At 37.9% G+C, this 26,176-nt stretch overlaps 1 protein-coding gene and 1 pseudogene across 7 annotated transcripts in view; both read right to left on the reverse strand.

The window, feature by feature from the left end:
- The window catches only part of INPP4B (inositol polyphosphate-4-phosphatase type II B), a 606,964-nt gene that overhangs the window by 204,577 nt on the left and 376,211 nt on the right, over window positions 1–26,176 (reverse strand). For all 7 annotated transcript variants that reach the window (XM_068542548.1, XM_068542545.1, XM_068542547.1 and 4 more), the window contains one exon: window positions 1,316–1,427. In XM_068542548.1, the coding sequence (XP_068398649.1) occupies window positions 1,316–1,427 (112 nt within the window). The remainder of the gene's footprint in view (window positions 1–1,315; window positions 1,428–26,176) is intronic.
- LOC137764426 (large ribosomal subunit protein uL18 pseudogene) lies at window positions 14,856–24,978 on the reverse strand (annotated as a pseudogene).

The following is a 26,176-nucleotide window of genomic DNA, read 5'->3' on the forward strand; positions in this document are numbered from 1 at the left end:
CCCTCCCCACCTTCTTAGCCTACAAATCCTCCCTCATTAATCTTAGTACGTATAAGCATCCATGTGGTGGTGACTAATAGGAGTCTTACACAGAACTCCAAAGTTAACAAGGGTTGAATGACAGAACCTAGCCACCAGACAAGAATCTTAAATACCCACATCCTAAGACGATCTGATGCATGACGTCACCATGGCCCTGACATTTGCAAGCAACCTGATTCAAACACTGGGCCTCACTGGAATGTGTTCGTGACCTGGAATATATCCTGAGGGATAGTAGGGAACAGAGAAGAATGAGGCTTGGGGAAGCGGTAAGACCCTAGCCTATGCTGGGCAAGAACAATATTTTTTTTCAAAAGGCAGTTTAGATTTTTTTTTTTTTTTGGTAAAGTTAATGATTTGTTAAGTATTAGATAAGCACCGCACCGTCTCCCATGTAGATGTACCAAAAATTAAAATATGCTCCCAGATAAGCAACACTAAGCCAGAAAATAGGTCACAATAGACCTTGTCATTAAAAAAAATGCTCATTTATAAAAAGGTAGGCATTCTAGTACACAAACAAATTCATTTCCCTGGGGGAAGAAAACTATTAGCAGTTTGTAAATCTGTCCCCTGCGCCTCAGTAAAACAGGCAATCACATTCCCAAGACAGAACTTTAGACTAATACTTATATCAAGTCTCTCTCTTAAAGAAAAGAAAGTAGAAAACAAGTAAAAGCCCTGGATATTGATAATATTGGGCTTTTTATCCTGGCCTTCAAGGAAGCTGGTTCGCTTCCAGCTGGTATCGCTCCTCAAGCAGAGCTCCCCCTCCACCGTTTACTACTTCCTGCTTCTCTCTCTGCAATTTCATAAGGCACAAAGTTGTTAAATCTGTCCTCCTTCACATAAAAATGAAATCCAAAGTCAAACTGCATCTCTTTCCAAAGAGAATTTCGAGAGCGGAGAAGTGGTTACTTTTGGCAGTAGGCCTTCCAGAATCTTCTGTGCATCTCACATAGGGTTAATTACGGCAGGATGCAACAGTGATCGATACTTTTGTTCGAACTGAGAAGAGGCTGTGTCCACATGGGAGCCAGCTACGAAGAGAATGGTGTTTTGAATGGTGCATGGCTTTGCACAGTTCCATGCAAACAGTCTGTCGGGTTACGAGGATGAGACACACTTACGGTACTCCCATTCCAAAGCTGATTTCTCATTTAGCTTTGGAATAATGCGATTTCATATCCCACAGAGGTAGTGGCGATCCAGGCAGCTGGCAAAGCTGATCGTTTCTAATTTAACCTGTGCAGTGAGCTGACTGGGACCCTACCTTTTGTCCCTGCACATCTGTCGTGATGTGGTCGGCTTCCCCATCCTCAATCTCCCCCATCTTCACGACACTGACTTGTATGGTGCCAACAACCTTGCCACCATCTGAAGTTCTGCAATCAAAAATAAAGGAAGCGGAAAGGTAAGAATCGTCTCTTCCCTGAAAGTATGTCCAAACATGTTTGTTTCTGAAAACCACTAACACCGCTCTTTACCTGCGTCGGTTGTAATAAACAAATCTGCTTAAAATACATTGAAACCTGTTACTAGAATCACGAATTGGCGTGGTAAGTGCACGAAGCTACCTCATGAAGGTTAAACCATCTCAGGGCTCTCAGGAGTAGCTGCCAAGATCACGGATCCATGCCCTGTTTGGTAACCCCATGTCCCTATAACGGCATCAGCCATGGCTCCTCTATACCAATCGCATGGGACACTGTGCTCATCTATTAGAGAAACTACAGCTGAATAAAACAGAAGAGAGTACAAATAACCCTATATTCCTCTATGACCCGGCCATCGGTTATAACACCCGATTTTGTGCCTTTTCATTTTTCTTTCTCAGAGACCAGGTAAAGAAGATTCTCTCCCAGCAAACATCAGAAAATCACAGTACATGAGGACAGAAATTAACCACTGAGATCATTTAGGATGACCCATTACTTTTTCAGATAAAGAAACTGAGATTCAAGAAGATAGAAAGACTCAGCCATGGAAACAAACTGGCAAAGCCAGAAACCCAGGTTTTTATCTTCTTTAAGTTTGTTGGTCATTGAACAACTCTGCTCAACTTAATGATGATGAAAATTTTATTATTAAGATTTTCATCATCATCACTGTCATCAACATACAAATTTTACGGCTGACAATAATAATGAAAACCCAAAATAAAATTAACAACCACCATCCTTTAAGATTCTCAAATTTTCTTCTCTGGGCAAGAGAAAATACAGAATAAATGTTGGCATCATGTCACGGGAACACTGTAACACATAATGATATTCTTCCCTTGCACCTTTTTTTAAGATAGGTAGCAAGTCACCCATTGGTATGGGGTGTTGCTGTAACCTATATCTAAGCCTAATTGACCAAGCGACACTTCATTTTCTTTTAGTCATTTTTTTTCTTTTTGAAAAAAAATCTTTTTATTATGGAAATTTCCAAACACACATCAAAGTAGAGGTGAGTACAGTGAATCTCCACATACCCATCACCACCCACCTTCAACAATTCCCAGCATTCTACCTTTCTTGTATCATCCATCCACTGGCCCGGCCCTTCCCCAACTTTTTTTTTTTTTTTAACATCTTTTTTGGAGTATAATTGCTTTACAATGGTGTGTTAGTTTCTGCTGTATAACAAACTGAATCAGCTATACATATACATATATCCCCATATCTCCTCCCTCTTGCGTCTCCCTCTCACCCTCCCTATGCCACCCCTCTCTAGGTGGTCACAAAGCACTGAGCTGATCTCCCTGTGCTATGCGGCTGCTTCCCACTAGCTATCGATTTTACATTTGGTAGTATATATAAGTCCATGCCACTCTCTCACTTCATCCCAGCTTACCCTTCCCCCTCCCCATGTCCTCAAGTCCATTCTCCACGTCTGCGTCTTTATTCCTGTCCTGCCCCTAGGTTCTTCAGAACCATTTATTTTCTTTTTTTTTTTTTTTTAGATTCCATATATATGTGTTAGCATATGGTATTTGTTTTTCTCTTTCTGACTTACTTCACTCTGTATGACAGACTGTAGGTCCATCCACCTCATTACAAACAAATCAATTTCGTTTCTTTTTATGGCTGAGTAATATTCCATTATATATATATATGTGCCACATCTTCTTTATCCATTCATCTGTCAATGGACGCTTAGGTTGCTTCCATGTCCTGGTTATTGTAAATAGTGCTGCAATGAACATTGTGGTACATGACTCTTTTTGAATTATGGTTTTCTCAGAGTATATGCCCAGTAGTGAGATTGCTGGGTCATATGGTAGTTCTATTTTTAGTTTTTTAAGGAACCTCCATACTGTTCTCCATAGTGGCTGTATCAATTTACATTCCCACCAACAGTGCAAGAGGGTTCCCTTTTCTCCACACCCTCTCCAGCATTTATTGTTTGTAGATTTTTTGGTGATGGCCATTCTGATTGGTATGAGGTGATACCTCATTGTAGTTTTGATTTTCATTTCTCTAATGATTAGTGATATTGAGCATTCTTTCATGTTTTTGTTGGCAATCTGTATATCTTCTTTGGAGAAATGTCTATTTAGGTCTTCTGCCCATTTTTGGATTGGGTTGTTCGTTTTTTTGATATTGAGCTGCATGAGCTGCTTGTAAATTTTGGAGATTAATCCTTTGTCAGTTGCTTCATTTTTTAAATTTGTGTTTAACTTTAATCTGAATACGAACGGTGTCTTTCAACCAATTCCTTCAAAATGTCACTATTTTATTACTGGAGGTGTCAGAAAACAGGAATAGGAAAATTAGTATAAGTAGTTTACTAAAATGCTAATTAAAACAATGAATAAGTTAGGCAAAAAGGAAACCCAGTTGTTACCAGATCATAGGAAGATTTTTCTCAAAATATATAAAGTACAAATTTAAACACATCTTTTGAATTATGCTTTTAAGAAAACCGAAATAGAAAAACTCTGGTGACACATACATAGCTAATGTCATAATGTAACAAAATAAAGATTATGTACATAGAAAAATACAAGTGGTTTACTTAAATAGTGTATTAAGGTTCTTACTAAAATATAAAATAAAATGCTTCTTGGTGATTTTTAAATCAGTGTAAATCATAATACTGACTCAATTATTTTAAATTAACATAGAAAACTTAAGCATTCATTACAAAGAAGATGTGTATACAGATGACAGTATAACCTATGATTTCATAAAAAACTACATTAGCTCCAATTCTGGGATGATTTTAATAATTAATTATACCATTTTCCTACTTGAAAATGACATAATAACTTGTCATAAATCATGATGTGACATATCTCTGTACAATTCTTTAGTTCCTGATAGTGAAATAGATATTTTAATAAAAGCCCTGGTTCTACTCACAGGTTTTTCTAGAAATTTGCAGACTTCTTTTTCCCCCAAACTGATACTCAATAACAATTAAAGACACCTTTTTCTTCTCATAGGCATTGTTTAAAATTTTTGCTTGAGCAAACTGAGCTTAATTTCTAGGTATACAAAGCTTAGGTATAACGTTTCAAATTTTTTCATTGACTAAACCAAATAATGTCATAATGATTTGAATGAGAGGATAGACTTCTCACACCCTCTCCCAGGACTGGGTAATAAAGCAATACATGCAATAATAGTTAAAAGTGTGAACTCAGGAGTCTGAGTTATCTGCTAGCTTCATGACCTTAGACAAGGAACTTAACCATGTGAAACTTTGTAAAATGGAGATGATAATTTTGTTGTAAGGATTACATTGTGACACGATTTATGTAAAGTTCTCAGCACAATGACTTACACAAAATAAGTGCTTCTTCCTACCCCGCCTTCATCCCAGTAGTAATAGTAGTAGCAGTATCAACAGAATTGCTATTGTCATTAATGTATTATATTTCATTCAATTCTCTTTAGAAATTTTACTAAAATGGGCATCTAAGACTATAGTAAAAGATTATAGGATTTCAGGACACATGCATTTCAAGAGTGATTAAGTGCTCGTTAGAGGTACAAAGACTTAGTAACGATAGATGGTGTTATAAAGCTTACATTCCTAGAAGTGCAAAGAACACAAGTTTATAACCAATTACAGTACAAAGTGAACCTTTCAAAGTGCCAAAGGTAGATGAAGACGCAATGCACCATGGGAGTATGGGAGTAAGCTTCCGAACTATAGCTTTATTTATTCCCTTTATAAAAGCTTCTGGCTGCTTTTTAAATACAGGCATATCTTGTTTTATTGTGCTTTATTTTATCGTGCTTTGCTTTTTTGGAGCTTTACAGATATTGTGTTTGTTTTTTACAAATTGAACGTTCGTGGGAACCCTACGTTGAGCAAGTCTATCAGTACCATTCTTTCCAAAAGCATTTGCTCACTGTGTCTCTGTGTCACATTAGATATAGGGACACTAGAGAGATTCTAAAACCTTTTTGTTTTTCACAAACCATTTTGGATAAGAATCTCTGAGTACCCTAAATCATGCTTCTTCACCTGAGATTTGTGGGAGACCGAATGGAGAATTCAGGTTATAAACTTAAGAACTAAACACAAGACACCCAAAATCATGGGTCATTCTGTCAGTGAACTGCAATGTGAAATGTAGAAGCCGTTTCCTATTTATTCTGTAACAATTTACAACCCACAGAGCATGGATATTCAACACTTCTCTTCAGTCAGGACAGTCACAACTGAAATACCTATTTCATGTTTCCAAAGGCTGTTTCAAAGGTGATTTCAAAAACATTTAGAAAAAAATCATTCTTAAGTGATTAATGATACTTTCAATTAATCACCCATCAAGTTCAGGAGGCTCCTACTAATTGCTTAACCATTATTCATTACCAAAATTCGACTAACTTTTATCTAATAGAAATTCATCCTCTCTGCATGGGAGATATATTGAAGAGACTTCTAGGCTAGGAATCAAAAAACCAATACTCCCTCCAGCTCAGCTGCTCACTAGCTATGTGACCAACAACATATTGCTTCAGTTCCCTGGATTTCAGTTTCTGTTACTGCAAAACAAGCATTGGTCTTTGACAGTTATCATATTAACACTCAAGCTTCATGCTCTGACATGGTTGGAATCCATCAGGTGATCTCATCATAGGCTATCATGGGCTGATACAGCCTTGGGGAAAATCTTGGGCACACATCCTAGCCTCTTCTCCTCACTCCCCACCTTCCCCTCCAACCTTTCCCCAAAACAAATGAAGCAAACAAAATGCATGCCAAACCTAGAAAGTAACTTTAACACTTACAGTCAAATACAAGGGCTAGTTTTCCTTATAGTATCCACCGTATACGTATATATTTTACTGCCATTATGGCACTGCATCTTGGCACTTTCACAAGGATACAAATTTGACTGAACTAAGAAACAAAAGAGGTCTTCGTACACTTTCCTAGAAATTTATATGGCAATAAGAACAGGCTGCAGTAATAAGTAACTATCTCAATCTATAGGAAGGAGAAAAAAAAAACTACGTCATTTCACTCTCTTGCCAGGTCATTACCACTGCTTACTGCAGAGAGCTATAAGAGAAGTAAAAGATGAATAGTTCACAGCAGCCACCTTATTTCAATCACAACATCAAGTTCCCATTTCCCTCAGCAGATACACTTAAATATTTAACCATGCCAACAAGATGGAAGGCAGAGAAAGGGAAAATTTCAGCAACACAAATCTACACTTCCTTATCACTTAGTTTTTCAGCATGCATAATATATTAGTGATTAAGTTTCTTTAAAAATCTTCCTTTAAAATAACACCCCTGGGACTTCCCTGGTGGTCCAGTGGTTAAGACTTCGCCTTCCAATGCAGAGGATGAGGTTCGATCCCTGGTCGGGGAGCTAAGATCCCACGTGCCTTGTGGTCAAAACACCAAAAACATAAAACAGAAGCAATATTGTAACAAATTCAATAAAGACTTTAAAAATGGCCCACATCAAAAAAAAAATCTTAAAAAAATAAAATAAAATAACTCCCCTAACGCTTCCTAATGAAATATTCAATTTCACATGCTAAAACATACAAACATTTTAGAAGACTGAAGGAAAAGGGATGTGAAACAGTCTTCTAACAAAAGACAATTTAATGACACCTTTCCTCTAAACTTCTTTACCACCTACTGTACCATCCTTAGTAGAGCAAAAAGAAAAAAAAAAATCCTATGGAAATGTTAAAGGGCAACATGTAAATACCTCCTCTATTTTGGAAATGCCACAGAGACACAAATGACTCTGTAAACATCCAGGAGAAAATCATCATTAGCACTGTCAGTCTTTGTGAATATAAAGTAGTCTTGGGGCCAAGCACAGGGATCATCACCTGGGAGACATGCCTGGCATTTAACCCATCTAGACACGTAACTGGGAAATGAAAATCTCACCTGGACAGAAAAATAAGCAAAGGCCATAAGTAAACAAGTGCCACTAACTAACTAACAAGTGCATTCTGACTGCCTTTCTGGTGAATACATTTATCTGGCAGTGCTAGATTTACTTTGGCCTCAGAGAAGTGCGAGTTCTACTTAAGTACGTATGCCTGAACACACCTCTATTCTGGCTGAACTTCACAAACTTCAGAAGCCATACGATACTTTCATACTAATATTCAAATAAAACTTTTCAGTAGTTCTTAATATTGTAGCTTATACACTCAAAGCTTTTTTTTCTTCTCTTTTCTCATTATAAACTTGTCTTCAGAAATTCTACCCATTATTATGGGATTCAATTATCCCATCTTTGACGATCTACCACAAACCTATATTTCCTACTCTGACCTGATTTCCTATTCCAGAATTCCAAATTCCTTTCGTCCTGGTATAATTTTACATTCTATAAGCTTGAAACCTAACTCGTCCTTTTCCGAAACCCCAGCTCACATCAGTAGCATATCATTCTCCAAAGACCAAAACCACAGAATATTCCATCTCTACCAATGCCTTGTCTCTACCATCCAATAAGTCATCAAGCGCTACTGATTCTTCCTCTATAATGCCCCCTACATGTGCCCCTTCCCAATGGTAACATCCCAATTAGTTTCACCAACTTTCTTTCATTACACTTGAAGAACCTACTTCCCATCTTCCAGAATCTTTCTCTTCCATCCCGTCCATGTCAGGTTTTCTTCTTAATACCCGCTATCACTATTTTATTTTATTTTCTCTGTCAAAATTCCTTAGACATTGCCTAATGCCTACCAAGAGAGTTTGAAGTGTAGACTGTCTTTTAAGACTTGTCCGAGGTTATGGACAGCTCAGTATTTTTGGTTCAAACAGATCCATGTCATCACACACCAGTAAATAACGGAGCATGGTTTAGTGGAAAGCACAGTGAACTTTGAGTGACAAAAGTCCTTGGTAACGGTGTTGGCTCTTCATAGTAAACAACTATGTGATCGTGAGAGGGCAGTTCAGCCTCTATTAAGATTTACGAGCTATAAAATATGAAGGTAGTAAACCATTCTACTTATCTCACAAGATTTATGTGTCCAAAATTAAAAGATCTTAAAGTTTAAATATAAAAATGCTTTTGTGGGAACTGCCTGGCGGTCCAGTGGTTAGGACTCTCACTGCCACGCTCTCACTGCTGCAGCCAGGTTCAATCCCTGCTCAGGCAACTAAGATCCTGCAAGCATGGCAAAAAAAAAAAAAAAAAAAAAAAAAAAAATGCTTTTGTGTATGGTAATGAGTACAACTGTTATACCATCCGGGACACAAAGTTCCAAGAGCACATCATAGATACGTTGACTACCAGTTTTTCAGACTAATTGGCTTGTAGATTCCTCTTTACTGCTGAAAACAGTACTATACAAATATGAGTAACTGCCTCAATACAAATAAGCTAAAGAAATCTTTCCCTCCTCATGACTCTATTAAATATATATATATATATAGTGAGTTGTATTTGGAAACGATTCAATGCTAAATGTAAAATATAAACTATCTCTATTTGTTATTCAAATATACATTTTTATTGAAGTATAATCGCCATATAGCAGTATATTAGTTTTGGGTATACAGCACAGTGATTCTATATTTGTGTATATTGCGAAATGATCATCACAATAAGTCTAGTTAACATCTATCGCCATACACAGTCACAAAAAACTTTTTTCTTGTGATGACAACTTTTAAGATCTACTTTCTTAGCAACTTTCAAATTAACTATAGTTAAAAATGTAGGTCATCTATTCAGTGATCTGAGGAGCCAGGCTGATGAAGGCTCTGCTATATTCACCTTGTGGCATCTAAGGTCTCCAAACAGCAGAAGGGGATAAAAGCATGGAGGAACTCTTATTGGACAGACCCAGAACCGGTGTGCTTCCCTCTGTTTACAATCCAGTGTCCAGAGCTCAGTTACATGGCCACCCCTATCGAATTTGGCGGGTTGGAGGTGGGGGGCGATAGACATTTAAAATAGGGCAAAGACTGCAAATCTTAGTACACCTCCTCTTCTTGGGCACACGGCTAGATGACATTTCCAGCTCCCTAAACAGTTAAGCTATCTCTTGAAATGTAAGAAATATCCATCTCTTTAAATGTAAGATATACCTCAACAGCAAGGTGAGAAAACATCTTGGCATCTTGTAAATGTCCTTGTCAGGATTCACAGGCAACCAAAATTACATTCAAGTTAACAGGTCACCATCATCTGCCCTTTGGTAGATAAGATGCTGCAAGTAAGATAGAGGAAGCATACTCTATCCTCTTGCACCCACTGGATGAAGCTATAAAACCTGGACAGAATGCACAGAGCAGCTATTTAGGGACTCAAAGTAAACACTGCTGGGCATACTGGGGAAGAAGATAGAATTTTAAATGCCACTGAACCAGCAATTAGTTTACCATTTCTTCTCCTCTCGTATCTCATGATCTAGACCCCAAACAGCCCCAAGCCCAGAGATGGTCATGGTGTAGACAAAGATAGCTCCAGGAGAATCTCTCTGGTTCTGGCTCAAAGAACAGAAAAGAGGTCTCCTAATACTCAGAAGAATGATGAAATCACTTTTCTTTTTTCCACTCTCTTGTGTCTCAGCCCCCAAGCAATCCAGTGTGGCAGCAACAAAAGTGACAGCTCGGAGGGAGTGCAGGAGCCTAAAATTATGAGGAGGGGAAAGTTTCCTCTCTGATTGGAGCTGTGATCCCAAGGGCATGGGATGAATGTCCTTTACTTTTTCTCTCTCTTTTTCTCTCTCTCTTCTCCTACCTCTTGGCCCCAGAAGAGGGTGCAGTTTCATGGCAGAGAAGGGAAAATCAAACCCCAGCTTTCTGAATGAAGGGTCTTTTGATCTTTCCCTTCCAGGGAAGCCACAGGAAATGGGAATAGGCCAGAGAGAGTGTAATGAGGAAGGAGCTCAGGAAGGGACTTCTTAATGTCGTTCATGGACTTCTGGGCTTACCTCAAGCTGTGCATGCATGGATCTAAACCACATATCAGATACTCTGAGAAATAATCTATGGACTACACCATCCCCCAGGTCCCAGACTGTCACCTCGGTGACAAACTCGAAGGACAGGTACGAATAACACTACAAAAGTTTTGAAAACAGAAGTGATATTGAAACTACAAAGTTTCACAAGACACATGGTCAGCATACAAATATGTAGCAATTAGAAACTGAAATTTTTTAAAAAATATATTTATCATTGATAGTAAGTCCAAAGCAAATACTTAGGTATAGATCTAACAAAAATGTACAAGATCTATATGCTGAAAACTATAAGTGTTGATGGAAGAAATCAAAAAAGGTCTAAATAAATGGTGAGACATACTGTGTTCATATACTGGAAGCCTCAAGTTTATAAAGATGTCGATTTTTCCTAAATTGATCTACAGATTTAAGGCAATACCAATTAAAATCCCAGCAAGATTTTTTGTAGATAATGACAAGTTGATTCAAAAAGTTATAAAGAAAGGCAGAGTAAACAGAATGGCCCAAGTACTTTTCAGAAAGAAGAACAAGAATGGAGAAATTGCATCTACTGATTTTTAAGACTTACTGTAAATCTATAGTAATCAAAACTGTGGTATTGACAAAAGGACAGATATATTGATAAATGAAACAGAATACAGAGACAATATGGACAACTGTTTCTGACAAAGTTACAGTCAATGAAATGGAAAAAGAGTAGTCCTTTCAACAAATGGTACTGCAACAATTAGACATCCATTTGGGGAAAAAAATGAAATTTTACTTAAACTTCACAACTGAAACAAAAGTTAAAATGGTTCATAGACCTAAATGTGAAACATAAAAATTTTAAAGGAAGACATAGGAGAAAAGTCTTCATGAACTGGGCTTCGTCAAGTTGTTCTTAAATGTGATACCAAAAGCATGATCTGAAGAAGAAAAGAAATTGATAAATTGAACTTCATCAAAATTAACAACTTTTGCTTTGTGAAAGACACAATGAATGAAAAGACAGGCTACTGACTGGAAGAAAACATTTACAAATCATGTTTCTGACAAAGAACTTGCATCCCAAATGCATAAAGAGCCCTCAAAACTCAACAGCAAGAAAATGAACAACATAATAAAAAAAGGGCAAAGTCGAAGAGATGTGTCTCAGAAGAGGATATGCAGATAACAAGAGACCACGGAAAATTGTCCAACAACACTGTCCATTGGGGAAATGAAAATTAAAAGCATTATGAGATGTCACACTATATTTTACAATGTCTGGTGAGAATGCAGAGCCATTGAAACTCTCATACACTGCTGGTGGGGAAAACAGCACAGCAGTTTCTGATAGAGTTCAACACACACTTACCATATGACTCAGAAATTCCCATCCTAGGTATTTACCCTAAAGAAATGAAAACTTAGGATCACAGAAAAACCTACACGTGAATATTTTAGCAGCTCCATTTATAATCACTCTAAACTGGAAACAACCAAAATATACTTTCATATGAATGGTGCAACAAACTGTGGTACAGTTTGTTGTGGTACAGTAGCATGGAATACAACTCAGCAATTGAAAAAAAAAAACCTGTTGTTGATATGCACAACACCTTGATGAAGTTCAAAGGCATCAGACTGAATAAATGAAGCCAGTCTCAGGAGGATCTGCAATCGATGATTCAATGACTTTCTCAAAAGGCATTTCTCTATGGTGATGGAGAACTCACATCGTGGGTGTCAGAGGTCGGTGTGGGTGGAGGCATGCATCAAAGGGGCAGCAGGTAGGAGTTTCTCTGTGGAGATGGAAGAGTTCTGTATCCTGACTGCAGTGGTGGTTACAAGAATCTATACATGTGTTAAAATTCACAGAACTGCACAACAATAAAAAGTCAATGTTTACTGAATGTAATTTCCAAAATAGAATAAATGAGAAAAGGTATAGACATTTTCGATGATAATGAATGGATAACAAACTATTAGCCATTTAATCTGGGAATACAAAACCAAATGACTGAAAGGTTATTGCCTTCCATGTGAACAGAACCTTCTAACTGCTGGCAACATTGATTTGTAATGGTAGAGTCAAAGTGTCAATTTATCCCATGCTTTATGCTTTCAAAATATCTGCTGACATAGAACTGCCACATGCGAGAGAAAAATGTTCCACCTGAACAAGGGGTGGGGGAGGGTATTTCATCAGAGATTGGAGAGAAAAATGCTCTTGCAGGAGGTGCAATGAATTTCCCAAGCCCATGACTCATCCATGGGATAAAACAACTGGCCACCCATGTCTGAACTGACTCACGTTTAGACCTACAAGAGAAACTATTGCTAAGGATTTTTGTTAATTTATTCTATTCTATTGTATTGTTTGAATTTTAAGAGAAAGAAAAATGTTGAAAGGAAAAGAGCACTATATATATTAAGCAGAGACCATTGGAAGTGGAAGAGAATAGTAGCAAGAAAGGAATTATGGGAGGTTATACATAAATGGCCGGGAAACCCGACTTAATGCTGGCATTTTTAAAAGCAAAAAATGTAGACATTTTTAAGACCAAGTGTAAACAGTCTTGATAGAGAGTTAAGCAAAAATTTTTTTCTTACTAAAAATGGACATGCTCCGACAGCAGAAACTCTTTACAAGAATAGTTTGCAAACGTCAAAAAATAAATCACAATATTCTAGGCCACTATGAAAACATTCTACCAAAGATAACAGGCATGGAGGATTAGAGGATTTAATTATTAAATAATTAGTATCAAATACTAGTGATGGGTCTATATTTACTATTGAAGTTTTGAATTATTTATATTTTTTCTGGATTTTTTGTGCTGTTCGGTTGAAGGACCACAAACCCAGTGACTTACAATACCACCCATTTACTCTCTCACAGTTTCTACAGATCAGAAGCCAGGCCAGGTCCTCTACTCAGGGTCTCACAGGACTGAAGTCCAGATGTAGGCTGAGCTACACTCCCACATGGAAACTCTAGGGAAGAATCTACTTCCTAGCTCATTCTGGTTGTTAGTGGAATTTATTTCCTTGCGGCTGTATGACGAAGGTCCCTGTTTTCTTGTTCATCCCATAGCAGGTATGAAGAGTAACCACTTGACAGGGCTGCAGGGGAGACAGCCAGCTTCCAGTTAAACAAAGAGAAATGAGTGAGGATAGGGGACGGGGCTGAGGAGGAAGCTCAAGGATCAGAATAGAGTCAGGGAGCAAAAGGCACCAGGGCCACAGTAGGGGGTGGGCGAACAGGTAAAATGATGGGCGGCCATGTGGATGAAAGATGACCTAGGAATCCAGGGTTCCTGGGTGGTCACCAATCCCGGGAAAATGAGTCATAGTTACCGCTACAATAAGGAAACTCAGTTTAGCTAGGCAAAATATGCCGGGCAGACAGGGCAGCAGTAATTTAAAAATACTCTAAAGACCTGAAATTTCCCATTTTGAGACTTTAACTTGTTCTGCTAACAGTCTTCACAATGCATTACTAAATCATCTGGTAATTATTTTCGAGGTCAAAATGTGACTGAATCACTGTTAAAGGAGTCTAGATAGAACAATAAAGATTTCTACAGAACTTTTTTTTTGTTAAAAGGAAGAAAAGTAATTAATGCAAAGTTCAAGACACCTGCTGTATGGAAACAGAATACTGCTTTTATTCATGTTAAATAGATTCTGAAGATCAGCAGGAAAAAATCAAATGTCCCATACCAGCTTTGCATAAAGTACATGAGAAAGCAATTACTTGTTCTCTGAATATCTCCCTTTTAAAACATTGAGATTTCATTATAAGAAGAAAGTATATCTATTAGTAATTAAAGGTCTTTATTGCATCATTAAAAAAAAAATCCATATAAGAAAACAAACGGATTTTGGTATTTGGCAGGCTGATGTGCTAACGGGAAGGAGAAAGACAGTAAAAATTAAAAGTCACGGGATTAAAATTTTCAGTTCAGGAGTGATTGCTATATACCCTTTTGTAAATATTTGAGAACTGAATTGAAGTTTGTATACCAAATAAAAATTTCACCAGCTTTCAATAACCTTGGGTGCAGCTATTTTCTCTTTTATTCTACAACAAATTCCTCAGATCTCAATATTAGGATTGAATAAAATCAGAGAATGCTTAAAACAGAAAGTAAGGTTAAGTATCAGCCAATTCATTCTGTAGAAACTGAAGCCCAGAGAGGTCAAGTGAAAGGCTTACAGCCGCCTCACAGGTCAACAGCAGTGCTGATATTTGTCAAAGAACAGTAGAAACCAGAAGTCCACACCTGATTTTTTTTTTTTTTTTTAATTTGTTTCTGAAACCCAAAAGATGAAATTGTGGTAACTTTTAAATGTATTTATTTTTAGCTTCTTCATCAATAAGTTGATTGTCCTTATCTGAAAAATCTTCATAGGAATGTGGTGTTTTGGTTCAACCCTCACTAGCCCACTCTAAAGCTTGGAGGAAACTTGCTTTCTGAGCTACCTGATCTTCTGAGCAAGAGACATTTTGGGATAGTTCCACCTCTTCTTTTTAACTTTTTTCTTAGGTGTCTTCTCATAGATTGGATTCTCTCATACAGCAGCATGAACTTTCTTGCACATCTCTTCGGAGTCTGGAGTTACCTTCTTTGTGTGCTGAGTGAATTTTTTCCTGTAAGCATCACCATCTCCTTCCATATATAATCTGCAATGTTTTGATCACTGATCTTCTTCCAAAGTACTTATGCCTTGAATTCCTTGTTTCCTGAACCATAACCAGGGAATCGTTTGGTTCTGTGAGGGATGGAAAAGCTTCTTTCCACAGCTCTCTTCAGGGCCCCCAAAACTTTATTTCCAGTGGTAGTTCAGGTGTGAACTGAATCCAAGTACAAAATACCTTCACACTATATTTTAAGTTCATGAGTATAAGCTGCACCGACTATCATAGCCTCTTCAACACAGGCATAAGCAATCTGACAAATGATCTCTCTGCTGGTTACATGAACTATCATCCCATATTTGAGTGTACTGTATTTATTTTTATCCTGGATTGCTAAGCATTTCCAAGCATACCAATCAGTTTTACCCTCTCGCCTTCTTCTAAAGTTCACTTGGCATCTTTTGAAGTAGGCCTTATTCTTGACAACTTTAACTCCATCCCATGAAGCAGAGATGCATATCCGTGGCTCCCCATAGACATGCAGCAATGGTGGTAACTTTTATAATTTAATTTTTACTGCTAACAATAAGAAAACACAGTCAATGTAAGAGGAATATGATTTTAAAGTGTAATCAAAGAACTCTATCAGAATCTAATAACTCTTTGCTCAGGCTGTTATAAAATACCATAGTCTGGGTGGCTTAAACAACGGAAACTTAATTTCTCACAGATCTGGAGGTTAGCAGCCCATGATCAGGGCACCAGCAAGGTCAGATTCTGGTGAGAAACCTCTTCCTGACTTGCAGACAGCTGCCTTCTCCCTGTGTCCTCAGATGGCAAGGAGAGAGCAAGCTCTCTGGTGGCTCTTCTTGTAAGGGCACTAATCCCATCATGAGGGCCCCACTCTCATGACCTCGTCTAGCTCCAATTACTTCCCAAAGTCCCCATCTTCAAATAACATCACAGTGGAGTTTAGGGCCTCAACAGATACATTTGGGGGATACAAATATTCAGTCTGTAACACTCTTAAAACCTCAAACTTTAAAAATTAGCATAGTATTTGTTTCAAGAACTAGTGGGGGTTCAAGGGAAGAAGAGATGGCATGAAAGAACGAGGGAGAAAATATTTTTTCCTACTAAAGTATAAAGAGATTCTTAAAATCTGCCTTATGAATTCATAATTTAAGCTCATCTCAGTGGCATTATTATCATTAGTAGTCAGATGAAGAAATTTAAGGAAAGTAATTACCCCCTGGTGACAGTAATGGAACTCGAACTCCCTCCAGTGTTACAATCACAGGCCAATCCTTAAAGTGCTTGAAAGGCATATCACTTGGTCAGAGAAGCAATTCACGTTTACTAGTACTAGAAGTAAGTCTCCATAGCCAAGAAATTTATTGTTAGTTGGTAGTCTGCCCAACAAACAAGCAAACCTCAAAACTCTTAGAGTCTCTCTCTCCTACTTACTGTGTAGGTCCCTGGAAAATCTTCAATTTGATTCTAGATAAGAGAAAAATAATCCCCACTATACACCTTTTCTAAGTTTAGGATTGAACCTTAAACCTGCTTTGAATTCGAGAGACTGCATCGATGCTGGGGAAGATTAAAATAAAATAAAATTCAAGTTATCTGCTCTGGTCTTCGATGGATGGATGAGGATTAGACCAAGTTTATTATGGCAACCTAAATTTGTTTTTAGCAATCAATTTTTATATTAAGTTCTAAAGGAATGTGTTTACTTTCCAACTTACATGTATGAACATCAGAAAGAAGCAACCTACAGCATGTATCTACAAGCAAAACTGGTCATTTCATCTGCTTGTCATAATGTAATATATGCCAAGTAGCACTTAGATCAAGTCTAATTAAACCTGCATTCAATGATTTCAATTGATTTTTAAATCTACTTTCCCTGTAAGATGGTAAACTGTCCCATAATGTAATAAATTCATCAGTGCCACACAATGTATAAAGACTAATCTTTAATTACGTAACATTTTCTGTCAAATTCTAATAAGCTTGAGTACACTGATCAAGGGACCCAATGGGTCACCAATAGGCTGAGCCCATTGCTAGAAGCAACCAGCCCCTATTGTAGCACAGCACTGAGAAAAACAATGTGGTTATATTGGTATTAAAAGTAATTAAGTAAAGCAAAATAAGTGTGTCTGTTCTCTTCTCCCTCTTATTCTACATCTTTTTATCTTTGATCTCATCCTTCTCTTCTGCCTTCTTAAAATCTTTCATGATATGACTTTGTATATTTTCTAGTTTTCCTATCTTCCATTATAAAATTGCACTTTTCTTCCTTTTCCTGACTCAGTTCTTTATCTTCCTGAAGTCTTATTGCAAACAATTTCATTCAACCCCACTTTTACTATGAGGCACCATGCTATACCACAGAACAGCAGACATCAGTGCATTTCACTTAATGGATTAGGGTGGAAAATCCTAGGCTAGAGAATGCTATTAGGGGAATACACTGTTAAGGGGCAGGTAACTTTCTACAGTTCCTCAAGGATGGTACCTCCAGCACAGCTCACTCATACATATTAAGTAGAACTGACAATGTGTAAATGAAAAAGCAAAGCCAAACCTCACTAGGAACGCAGTTGAGAATAGTGACCTTCCAGTGATCATTAAGCCTGTGTTAGCTGGAGCAGGAATAATGAGTTCTGACCTGCTTCTTCAAAAGCCTGATGATAGGAAAATGGTCAATTTGGTCTTAGGAAATTGAGGAGCCTGGGTAGGGGATAGTGACCAGCCCTTTTCACTGACATGCCTGGAGACTATCGCCTCTCAGTTCCTAATGAGAATAAGTATGGAGAATACTAGGGACTTCAGATGGGTGAGACCATCCCAGGCAAGGGATAACAAAAGATGGAGGGAAAATAATAGGACATCAGTGTGGGGAAGAATCTTAGGAGCACCATCTACACCTACGGACATTGCTCTCTTGCTGGTTGAGGTTGAAACTGAGCTCAAAACCCTGAGAAGAGGGGTTTCCAAAGAACTACAGACTCTGACTCCACCTTTGGAAAGCGTTATGTGCACATAAGCCACTATAAATGACAAAGGAAGTGATGATCAATGTCAAGGGTTATGTGTGTGGTTGCAGATGAAGCTGAGAAAGCAGACTTACTATCTTGTATCTCTTGGCTGAGGCTTTTGCACGCTTATTTTCATGTTCATGTTCATTTGGGTGCAGGGACAGGAAGACATAAATTTAAAGCAGAAAAAGAGCTTTAGATGAGATCAGACGAGAACTGTAGAAAAGATCAGTTGGAAATGGATGCTGCGATTTCTAACTTGGGCTATAGTTAGGGCACCTAATGGTTCTGAATTTAACCAAGAAAGGACAAGCACTAAAAGGCAGAACCTTCAGGAGAAGACCTAAATTCAGTTCAGGGTGGTTATAATATTAAGTGATTGTGAAAATAAGTGTGTGTCCACTTATGCAAGCTTAAAAAGAATCTGTCAATGACTGTAAAAAAGAAAGCATGTATCTTGTCACTCCTTTCCCCTTTCCACATATTCTGTATAAATTTCACAAATGGGTGTGTATATAGTCCGTGGCATGGGTGTAAAATGCCACAGGGTTGGCAATGCCTGTGGACAGGGAGTGGGGGGTGGGAGAAACAGGGCTGGGTAACTGCATGTGGACAGGGGCAGAATGTGTGCAGGTGCAGGGTGTGTGTATAGGATGAGGGTTCATTTGGATGAAGACCACAGGCCTGTCTACAGAGGTGTCTGTTCGAGAAAATGCTCATGGTGGGGAAAAGTGGATGAATACATATAGAGAGTGTCTCATATATTTCTCTGGAAAATACTTGGTTGTTTATATTGTTCAAAATCAGCATTTTCTCAACTATGCAGCTGCTTTTCTTGGAACACAGGGTCTGTCTGATAAGCTGTTAAAGAAAGCTTTCCATAAAGAAAGCTTCTTGGGTTCAAATTAGTTAGGGAAAAGCTGTAGGCGACATTGCCTCTGAGAGTCCTAGAAGGACTTGAGGACCTAATGAAGGCTTTGAGAAATCCTACAATAAGGTCACCCTCTTCATTTTTTTGAATATAACATTTTCAAACTTACTTGACATAAAACTCCTTCACTCGAAGAACACATACTAATAACTGAAGGGATACCGGTGTTCCAAATAACATTCTTTGGAAAAAGCTGATATAAATGTGTCCAGAGCAGCAGAAATACAGGGTGATAATGATGAAAGTGACTTTGGTAAATATGGGCAAATCCTATACAAAATTTTCAGGTCAAATATAATTCCTTGCAGGCCTAATCATTCCTGCAAATTATCTTCAAAGCTAAATTAGCTCTCAAACTTCTTAAGCAGGTAAGTCTGTGTACAGATATTAACTTTACGCGATCTGCATTTTATAAGAGGGAAGAGTTCAGGCTTTTCTCTACAAATTGAGGAGCTATTGAAGTGTACTCTAAGTACGCGTTGTCCCTTCAGCGACTGAAAACTCTAATTTGCAATCTGACAAATACGACATATTTTGAATAATGCAAACTAAGGAAGTGCTAATCAGTTTCCATGGTCATACCTCCGGCCCCATGAAAATGGATTAGGAACATAAAGAAAAATGCAGACTATACCACCGTAGAGCCATTTAAATTATAAATGAAAGACAGTCTAGTTGGATGAAATGGGGAATAATAATACTGATGAGGATGATAATTTTAAAAACAGGTGACAAGCATGATGGGCACACACTTTGCATCAGGTACTGTTTCAGATGGGTTGGGTACCATTTGTCTAATTCTCACCTGGGAACAACAAAAACAACATCAAAACACCTAAGGCTAGGGCTTCCCTGGTGGTGCAGTGGTTGAGAATCTGCCTGCCAATGCGGGGGACACGGGTTCGAGCCCTGGTCTGGGAAGATTCCACATGCCGCAGAGCAACTGGGCCCGTGAGCCACAACTACTGAGCCTGCGCGTCTGGAGCCTGTGCTCCGCAACAGGAGAGGCCGCGATAGTGAGAGGCCCGCGCACCGCGATGAAGAGTGGCCCCCGCTCGCCGCAACTAGAGAAAGCCCTCACACAGAAACGAAGACCCAACACAGCCATAAATAAATTAAAAAAAAAAAAAAAAAAACACCTAAGGCTAGAGAAGCTAATCAATAAAAGATAAAAAAATAATAAAAATTACAGCCAACATTTATTGAGCACTTACTATGTGTCAGGAACTGTTATAAACACTTCACGTTAGTAATTCATGTGAGCTGAGGCTGTGAGATGGGCACCACTGTCATCCCCTTTTCACAGATAAGAAAATTGAGTCTCAGAGTAATCAATCATCCTGCTAGGTAATAAAAAAGCCAGGATTTGGGCTCAGGCATGCCTCTAAATCCCATACACTTCCTATTTCTCTACTGTCCTAAGCCCATGATATTTGTATACTTTGCATTCTCTGATTTTATAATAAATTAATGTCATTTTAGTAGTTATTACAAAGTGGCTCATGTTAGAGCCTTTTGATAATTTTAGACAGTCTTGTTCCTAAATGACACTGACACAGTTACATATAAGAAGAGAATCAGTTTTAGAAGCAAACAGCCCTACTTCTGCTTTTGATGTTTCCCTTCCTTTTCACAGACCAGTCCTGAGTAACATCACTTGAATTTATTTCTGTAGACAGTTTATTACAGATTTGGAATAACATGCATCAGTAAACCCTAAAAGCAATTGACACTCTGTGTCACTTTTATGAATTTCTGTCCTGATTTCAATGCTATATTGCTAAAATTTCAAGTCAAAGCAAATTTGAGATTTTTCCCAACTCTATCAGAATGCTGCCTGTTTCAACCAAACAAATACTTCCCCTATGTCTCTTGCTGGTATCTGCCATTTGATAAGAAGCCAAATCTGGTGTCAGTGTGATTAAAGCCAGAACTTGGGTTTCAAGGAAGCCTCCATTCCTCAGATAATAAAAATGTTATGTCCAGATCAAAGGTTAAATCAACCTCTCTGCCATTGCCCAATTTCGAGAATTGTGGATGTCACACTTTAAGAAAGAACTACAACTAACTAAGCAAACTAAGCAAAACATTAAGTGATGGGTGAAAGAATTAGTAAGTTTAATGCAAGAAGCAATCTTTATAGAGTGTTTTTCTCTAATGCATGGCAGTGCATGGAACTTCACTGCATTTATTAATTGCCCAGAATCACCCTGGGAGGAAGGTCATTACTATTTCCATTAACAGATGTTAGAGAATAGACAACACGCCTGGGGCGACACAGCTGGTGACACAGCTAGGACTTGAGCCCGAATCTGGTAGGAAAGTCTGGTGCTCTTTCTACTACATTACATTCCTTGCTGAGTGAAAAAGGAGAGAAGATTTAAAGTAGGGCAAAAAAGTTGCTTTCAAATGCGATCATAGAGAAAAGGCATGAGACTTATTCTACTTAACACTATGAAGGAGAGCTGGGAACATGGCAAGAAGATAAAGTCTGGGATAAAATAGGAACACTTTTCTAACACTGACCTGTCGGAAAATGGGAAAGACGTATGGCCTCCTAAGTTTGATTTCCAGGTCACTAAAGGGGTCCAAGAAGAAGCTAAAGTGTCAAGATCTCTTCTGGTCTGTAAACTTATTTAATCCTAAAACGCTAAACAAAATATATATTCTCTAAGAACCCTTCTTCTCTTCTAATTTCCATCCTGTCCCAGCTGTGTGACCTTAGAAAGTTATACTGCTACTCCTCAGTTAGCTTATAAAACAAGAATAATATCACCTTCCAGGCAAGGGTATTAGAAGGCTCAGTAACGTAAGACATTTGAAACACTTAATCCATCATAAACCTCAAATAGTGTTAGTTACCTCTTCCTATGTGTCTGTGAGGTCCGAGTCAGTGTCAGAATCAGAGAAGCCATCCTGGAGGAGCTTCCTGTCTTCGTTTTGAATTATGCCAAAAGCACGGTGAATAGAGCATTCCAGAGATTTGAGGCTTTCCCCATATGTGTGCATCTGGATCAAGCATGAGTGTGCATTTGCTATTGACGTGCATGTTTTCTTGCTGTTCACTCCCAAAGGAGAAGAATGCAGTGTTCTTTTTCATTGCTTTCAGCGGTTAGGATGGGCATTTTTAGAAAATTCTAGGCAAAAGCATCAAGTTAGCTTTTACATGACATCCTTATCCTCGAACTTTTCCACGAGTGCGTTTAATAAAGTTTAATACTATTCTGTTTTATAATTAATCACTGATATACTATTTTCTCTTAAAGCAGGCTTTTTGGCCACCAGTCAATGTCTACCACCCTTATGTAATATAGAAAATGTTTTAGACATGTATAAAACTTAGTGTGGTGGAACCAGCAGAACTTTCTGCCGTAATCGTACTTTCTGATACCTAGAAAAACTAACTGGAAGCGACTTTTAAAGGAGAATAAAACATATTCAAAATATACGTGACTATTAAGATGCTTGGATGTGAGTTTTTAAAAGCATCTCTGAAGTCCAGGTAAATAAAAGAAAATATGTTGTCATCACACATACAATTTTAAAGACGGTATCTGGTGCTTAACGTAAGCATTATTTGCATGCAGGAAAAGAGTTGCGGTAGGGAACGAAAAAACAAAGTTTAATTCCATTTCAAATGAAAAATACATTTATCAGTTAAAACTGTATTGTCAATCTACGGCCAAGTTCGGTCTCAGGTTACCGTGGGGATTCACATGCATTCGTGCGTTCCAGGAACAAACATTCTGATCCTATGCCCTACAGAACGGGCCTTGGCTCCCAACCTGCGAAATACTAGTGACTTTCATTTTTTTTATCGCTCTGACTATGCTGGTGTAGAAAACTGTGTGTCAGAGCCTAAGGAACCTCTCCGTAATATTGCTTCCAGCTCTTAAATTAAGAACATGCCTTTGGGAGATTCAGTTAAAAATATGCGGGATTTTTGTTGTTGTTGTTGTTCTTCTGTTTTTAGAAATAAAATGGAAGTGCGTGTTTGTGCCTGTGTGTGTGTGTGTGTGTGTGTGTGTGTGTGTGTGTGTGTGTAAGGAGGTTAAATTAAGCAAAACACCAAAAAACAAAATCACACAAAACTTAAGACTTCATAATTTGGATCTTGCCTTCTCTAAACACACACATTTGACAATAATGGAAAATAAATAGTCAAGTTTGTGAGAAAGCAAAATAATCCTAAAAGAATATAAATGTACACACATACCCATCCGTACAATCCATGAGGTATCTGCATGAATATGTACACATAGAAAACGTTACATAAAATAGGAAAAATTTAAAAACACCAGAAATTCATTGTTTGTTTCTTTCAGAGCCCCTCCCATACATCTGTATATTGTAAAACATAACATCATATGTCTGTCTAGGATCATTGGAGTCATGCTGTACGTTTCACGACAGCACTACTGTAAACGTGGCAGAAGTAATAAACGAAGAGGAAACATAAATTCTCTTTTTGTGGATAAATTCTTATACATCTGCATTCAAGAAAATTTGGTCACATCCACTATGATAAAATTATATAAATGCTTGCTTAATTTGGGGGGGAAGGTTACAAAAGAAATAACAGACCAGTTGCTAAGATGATCTGAATGTTTCTGTGGCAAGGCAATGTGACCTACACTGAAATAAATGTGAATTCTAAGTAAGGTTTTCAGCCTTTCAAGCAAATCACAATCTATTACTCACTATTACTCTGAAAGTTACTTGTCTCAGATATACTCTAAAGCTTAGACTGCATTATATTCACTAATTTAGGTGGATTGCACTCGGAAATAAATGGTACCAGGTTCATATTTAGCATCCATAAAAATATAAGTCATCATCATGAATCAAAGTCTCAACAAATAATTATTGAACCTCTCTACTCTGTCACAGGCATATAAAATTGAATTTTAAGATTAAAACGTTAAGAAAAAGTAATTGAGGCCCCTAAAACTCTCCAAAAGATAGAATATAAAATGGAGAAGAAAGCAAAGATGCTATGAGATCATTAGCTTCTTATCAGGCAGGAAAATAAAAGCAGAAGAACCTCTGGAGTCAGACTCAACTGAATTCTAATCCTACTTGTACAGTTAGTACCTGCGGAATCTTAGACAAGTTGCTATAAAACTGGGATGATAAAGCTGCAGACATTAAATGATATAGTTCAGGAGAAGCACCCAACATATCCCTTGCATGCTAGTAGATGATCAATAAATAACAAGATTTTTCATTAACAGTGTGATTAGTAATATCAACTGCAACATGTTAACTCTGTTACTATTTTAAAAATTTCGTAAAGAACCTATTACTATAGTTAGCATATGAAAAATTCGCGATAAATGCTTGCTGAATGAAGTCACTGAATGAAGTCCGAACTGTGTGGAGACAGGCAACAAAGGTCAGACAAGGTCAAAGCACTTCTATCTGTCTCAGTTCTTCTGAGAAGGATTTCCTAAGAAAGAATTTTTATCCCTGCCTCTTTTTCTGCCTTTGTGATTGTTTGACTACTTTAAGAGCAACGTAATTTTTTCCCTGATCTCTAGCGCCATTGCCAGAGAAAGATCTGCTTCTCCATTCTGTAATTAAATAAGACAGTATTATGATGTTCTAAATTTCTGCTTGTTATGATTCCAAGAGACTCAGGCCAGGTTGGTAGAACAAATAATATTTAGGTGCTTGGGCAGTAAACCAGGCTCAGGGCCATGGTTCTGGGGTGAGAATAGATTCCCCAGGTTTCCCTTAGTCTCCATTCCCCCTTAACCTAGCAGGCTGGTTCTCACTTTCTGCCATCATGGCTAATATTCCTGAGTTCTCCATGGCCATTAACACTCATTAGGTCTTCATTTGCTATAAATCCAGCCACTGCGGTGAAATCAATGTGGAAGACACCTTGAACGAGTGGTCCTGGACCTCGGTCCTTGCTTTGTTCTGCCATTACCAAGTCACGTGACACAGGACATGTTTTAACTAGATCTCGGTTTTCCCCTTGGTCAATGGGGACAAGAAGTGAGTCATTAAGAGCACAGGATTTGTAGTCAGAAACGTGCGGCTTCACGCCTTGGCTTTCTTATGTTAAGAGCATTGTAACTTTGTGCAAATTACTTAACTGCTTTCTATACCTCAGTTCCTTAGTTTATAAAATGACGAAAGTAATAACATCATACGCTGATAAGGGTCAATGAAACAACATCTCTAACATACTTATCAGAGCATAAAACACGTAGTGTCTCATAGTATCTTCCTCCTCCTCCACCTCCTCCTCCTTCTCTTCTCATTATTATTACTATTATTGTAATATTAACCAGTGTCTTCCATGTCTGCAATTGTAATCCTCCATACAAGAACCTTAGCTTGTTTACAGTACAGTATGGAAGTCAGGAATAGATAGCAATGAGCTAGAAAACGAAACAGAAAGTATGATTCAGATCTAAAGGAAGTCAGAGTAGACGGGAACTACCAAATGTAAACTAGAAAAACAAAGCAGATGTTAAAAACAAAGCAAAGGGTTAATAGTAAATAAAGATACCGATTGGGAAACTAGAACACTTAGACAGAAATTTAGTGGCTATGCATGTAAATGAAGATGAGTTACATGAGTGGGAACCACTTTCTATATCGGAAGCATTCTCCCCAGTACATGCAAACAAATTTTAGCCTACAATTTCAAAAATGCACTGTACCATATTTCATGAAATTTGAGTCTAAGTCTATAAATAAGACACACACTTCTTGCCCTTTTAAGTTTTTTGTGGAAAAAAACAATTCAACTCAAACTCAAAAATTCCAGTTCACAGCACATAGGACAGGCCACATTAAACTATGGTATTCCATGAAACTAGTTTGAGAGTTTCCAATCTGACTTACCTGATAAGAAGCAACCCAAAGGGAAAGTGAACGCAAACAAAACTAGACAGATTCTGGGGATACCACTATCCAAGAACGGTACCGACAAATACACCCTGACCCTTATTTCTGTGAATTTGTTTTCCAGAAATCTGAGAATTCTATTCTTTAAAAATTACGACCTGAATATAAAAGGAATAAAAGTCAGATATTGTCAGTGCAAAGGAATAGTAAAAACAAAACTAATAACCCCAAAAAATGCTTTTTATCCCTGATCTAACGTTTTTCTG

The sequence above is a fragment of the Eschrichtius robustus genome, chromosome 4, assembly GCF_028021215.1.
Source record: "Eschrichtius robustus isolate mEscRob2 chromosome 4, mEscRob2.pri, whole genome shotgun sequence".
Taxonomy (NCBI): Eukaryota; Metazoa; Chordata; class Mammalia; order Artiodactyla; family Eschrichtiidae; genus Eschrichtius; species Eschrichtius robustus.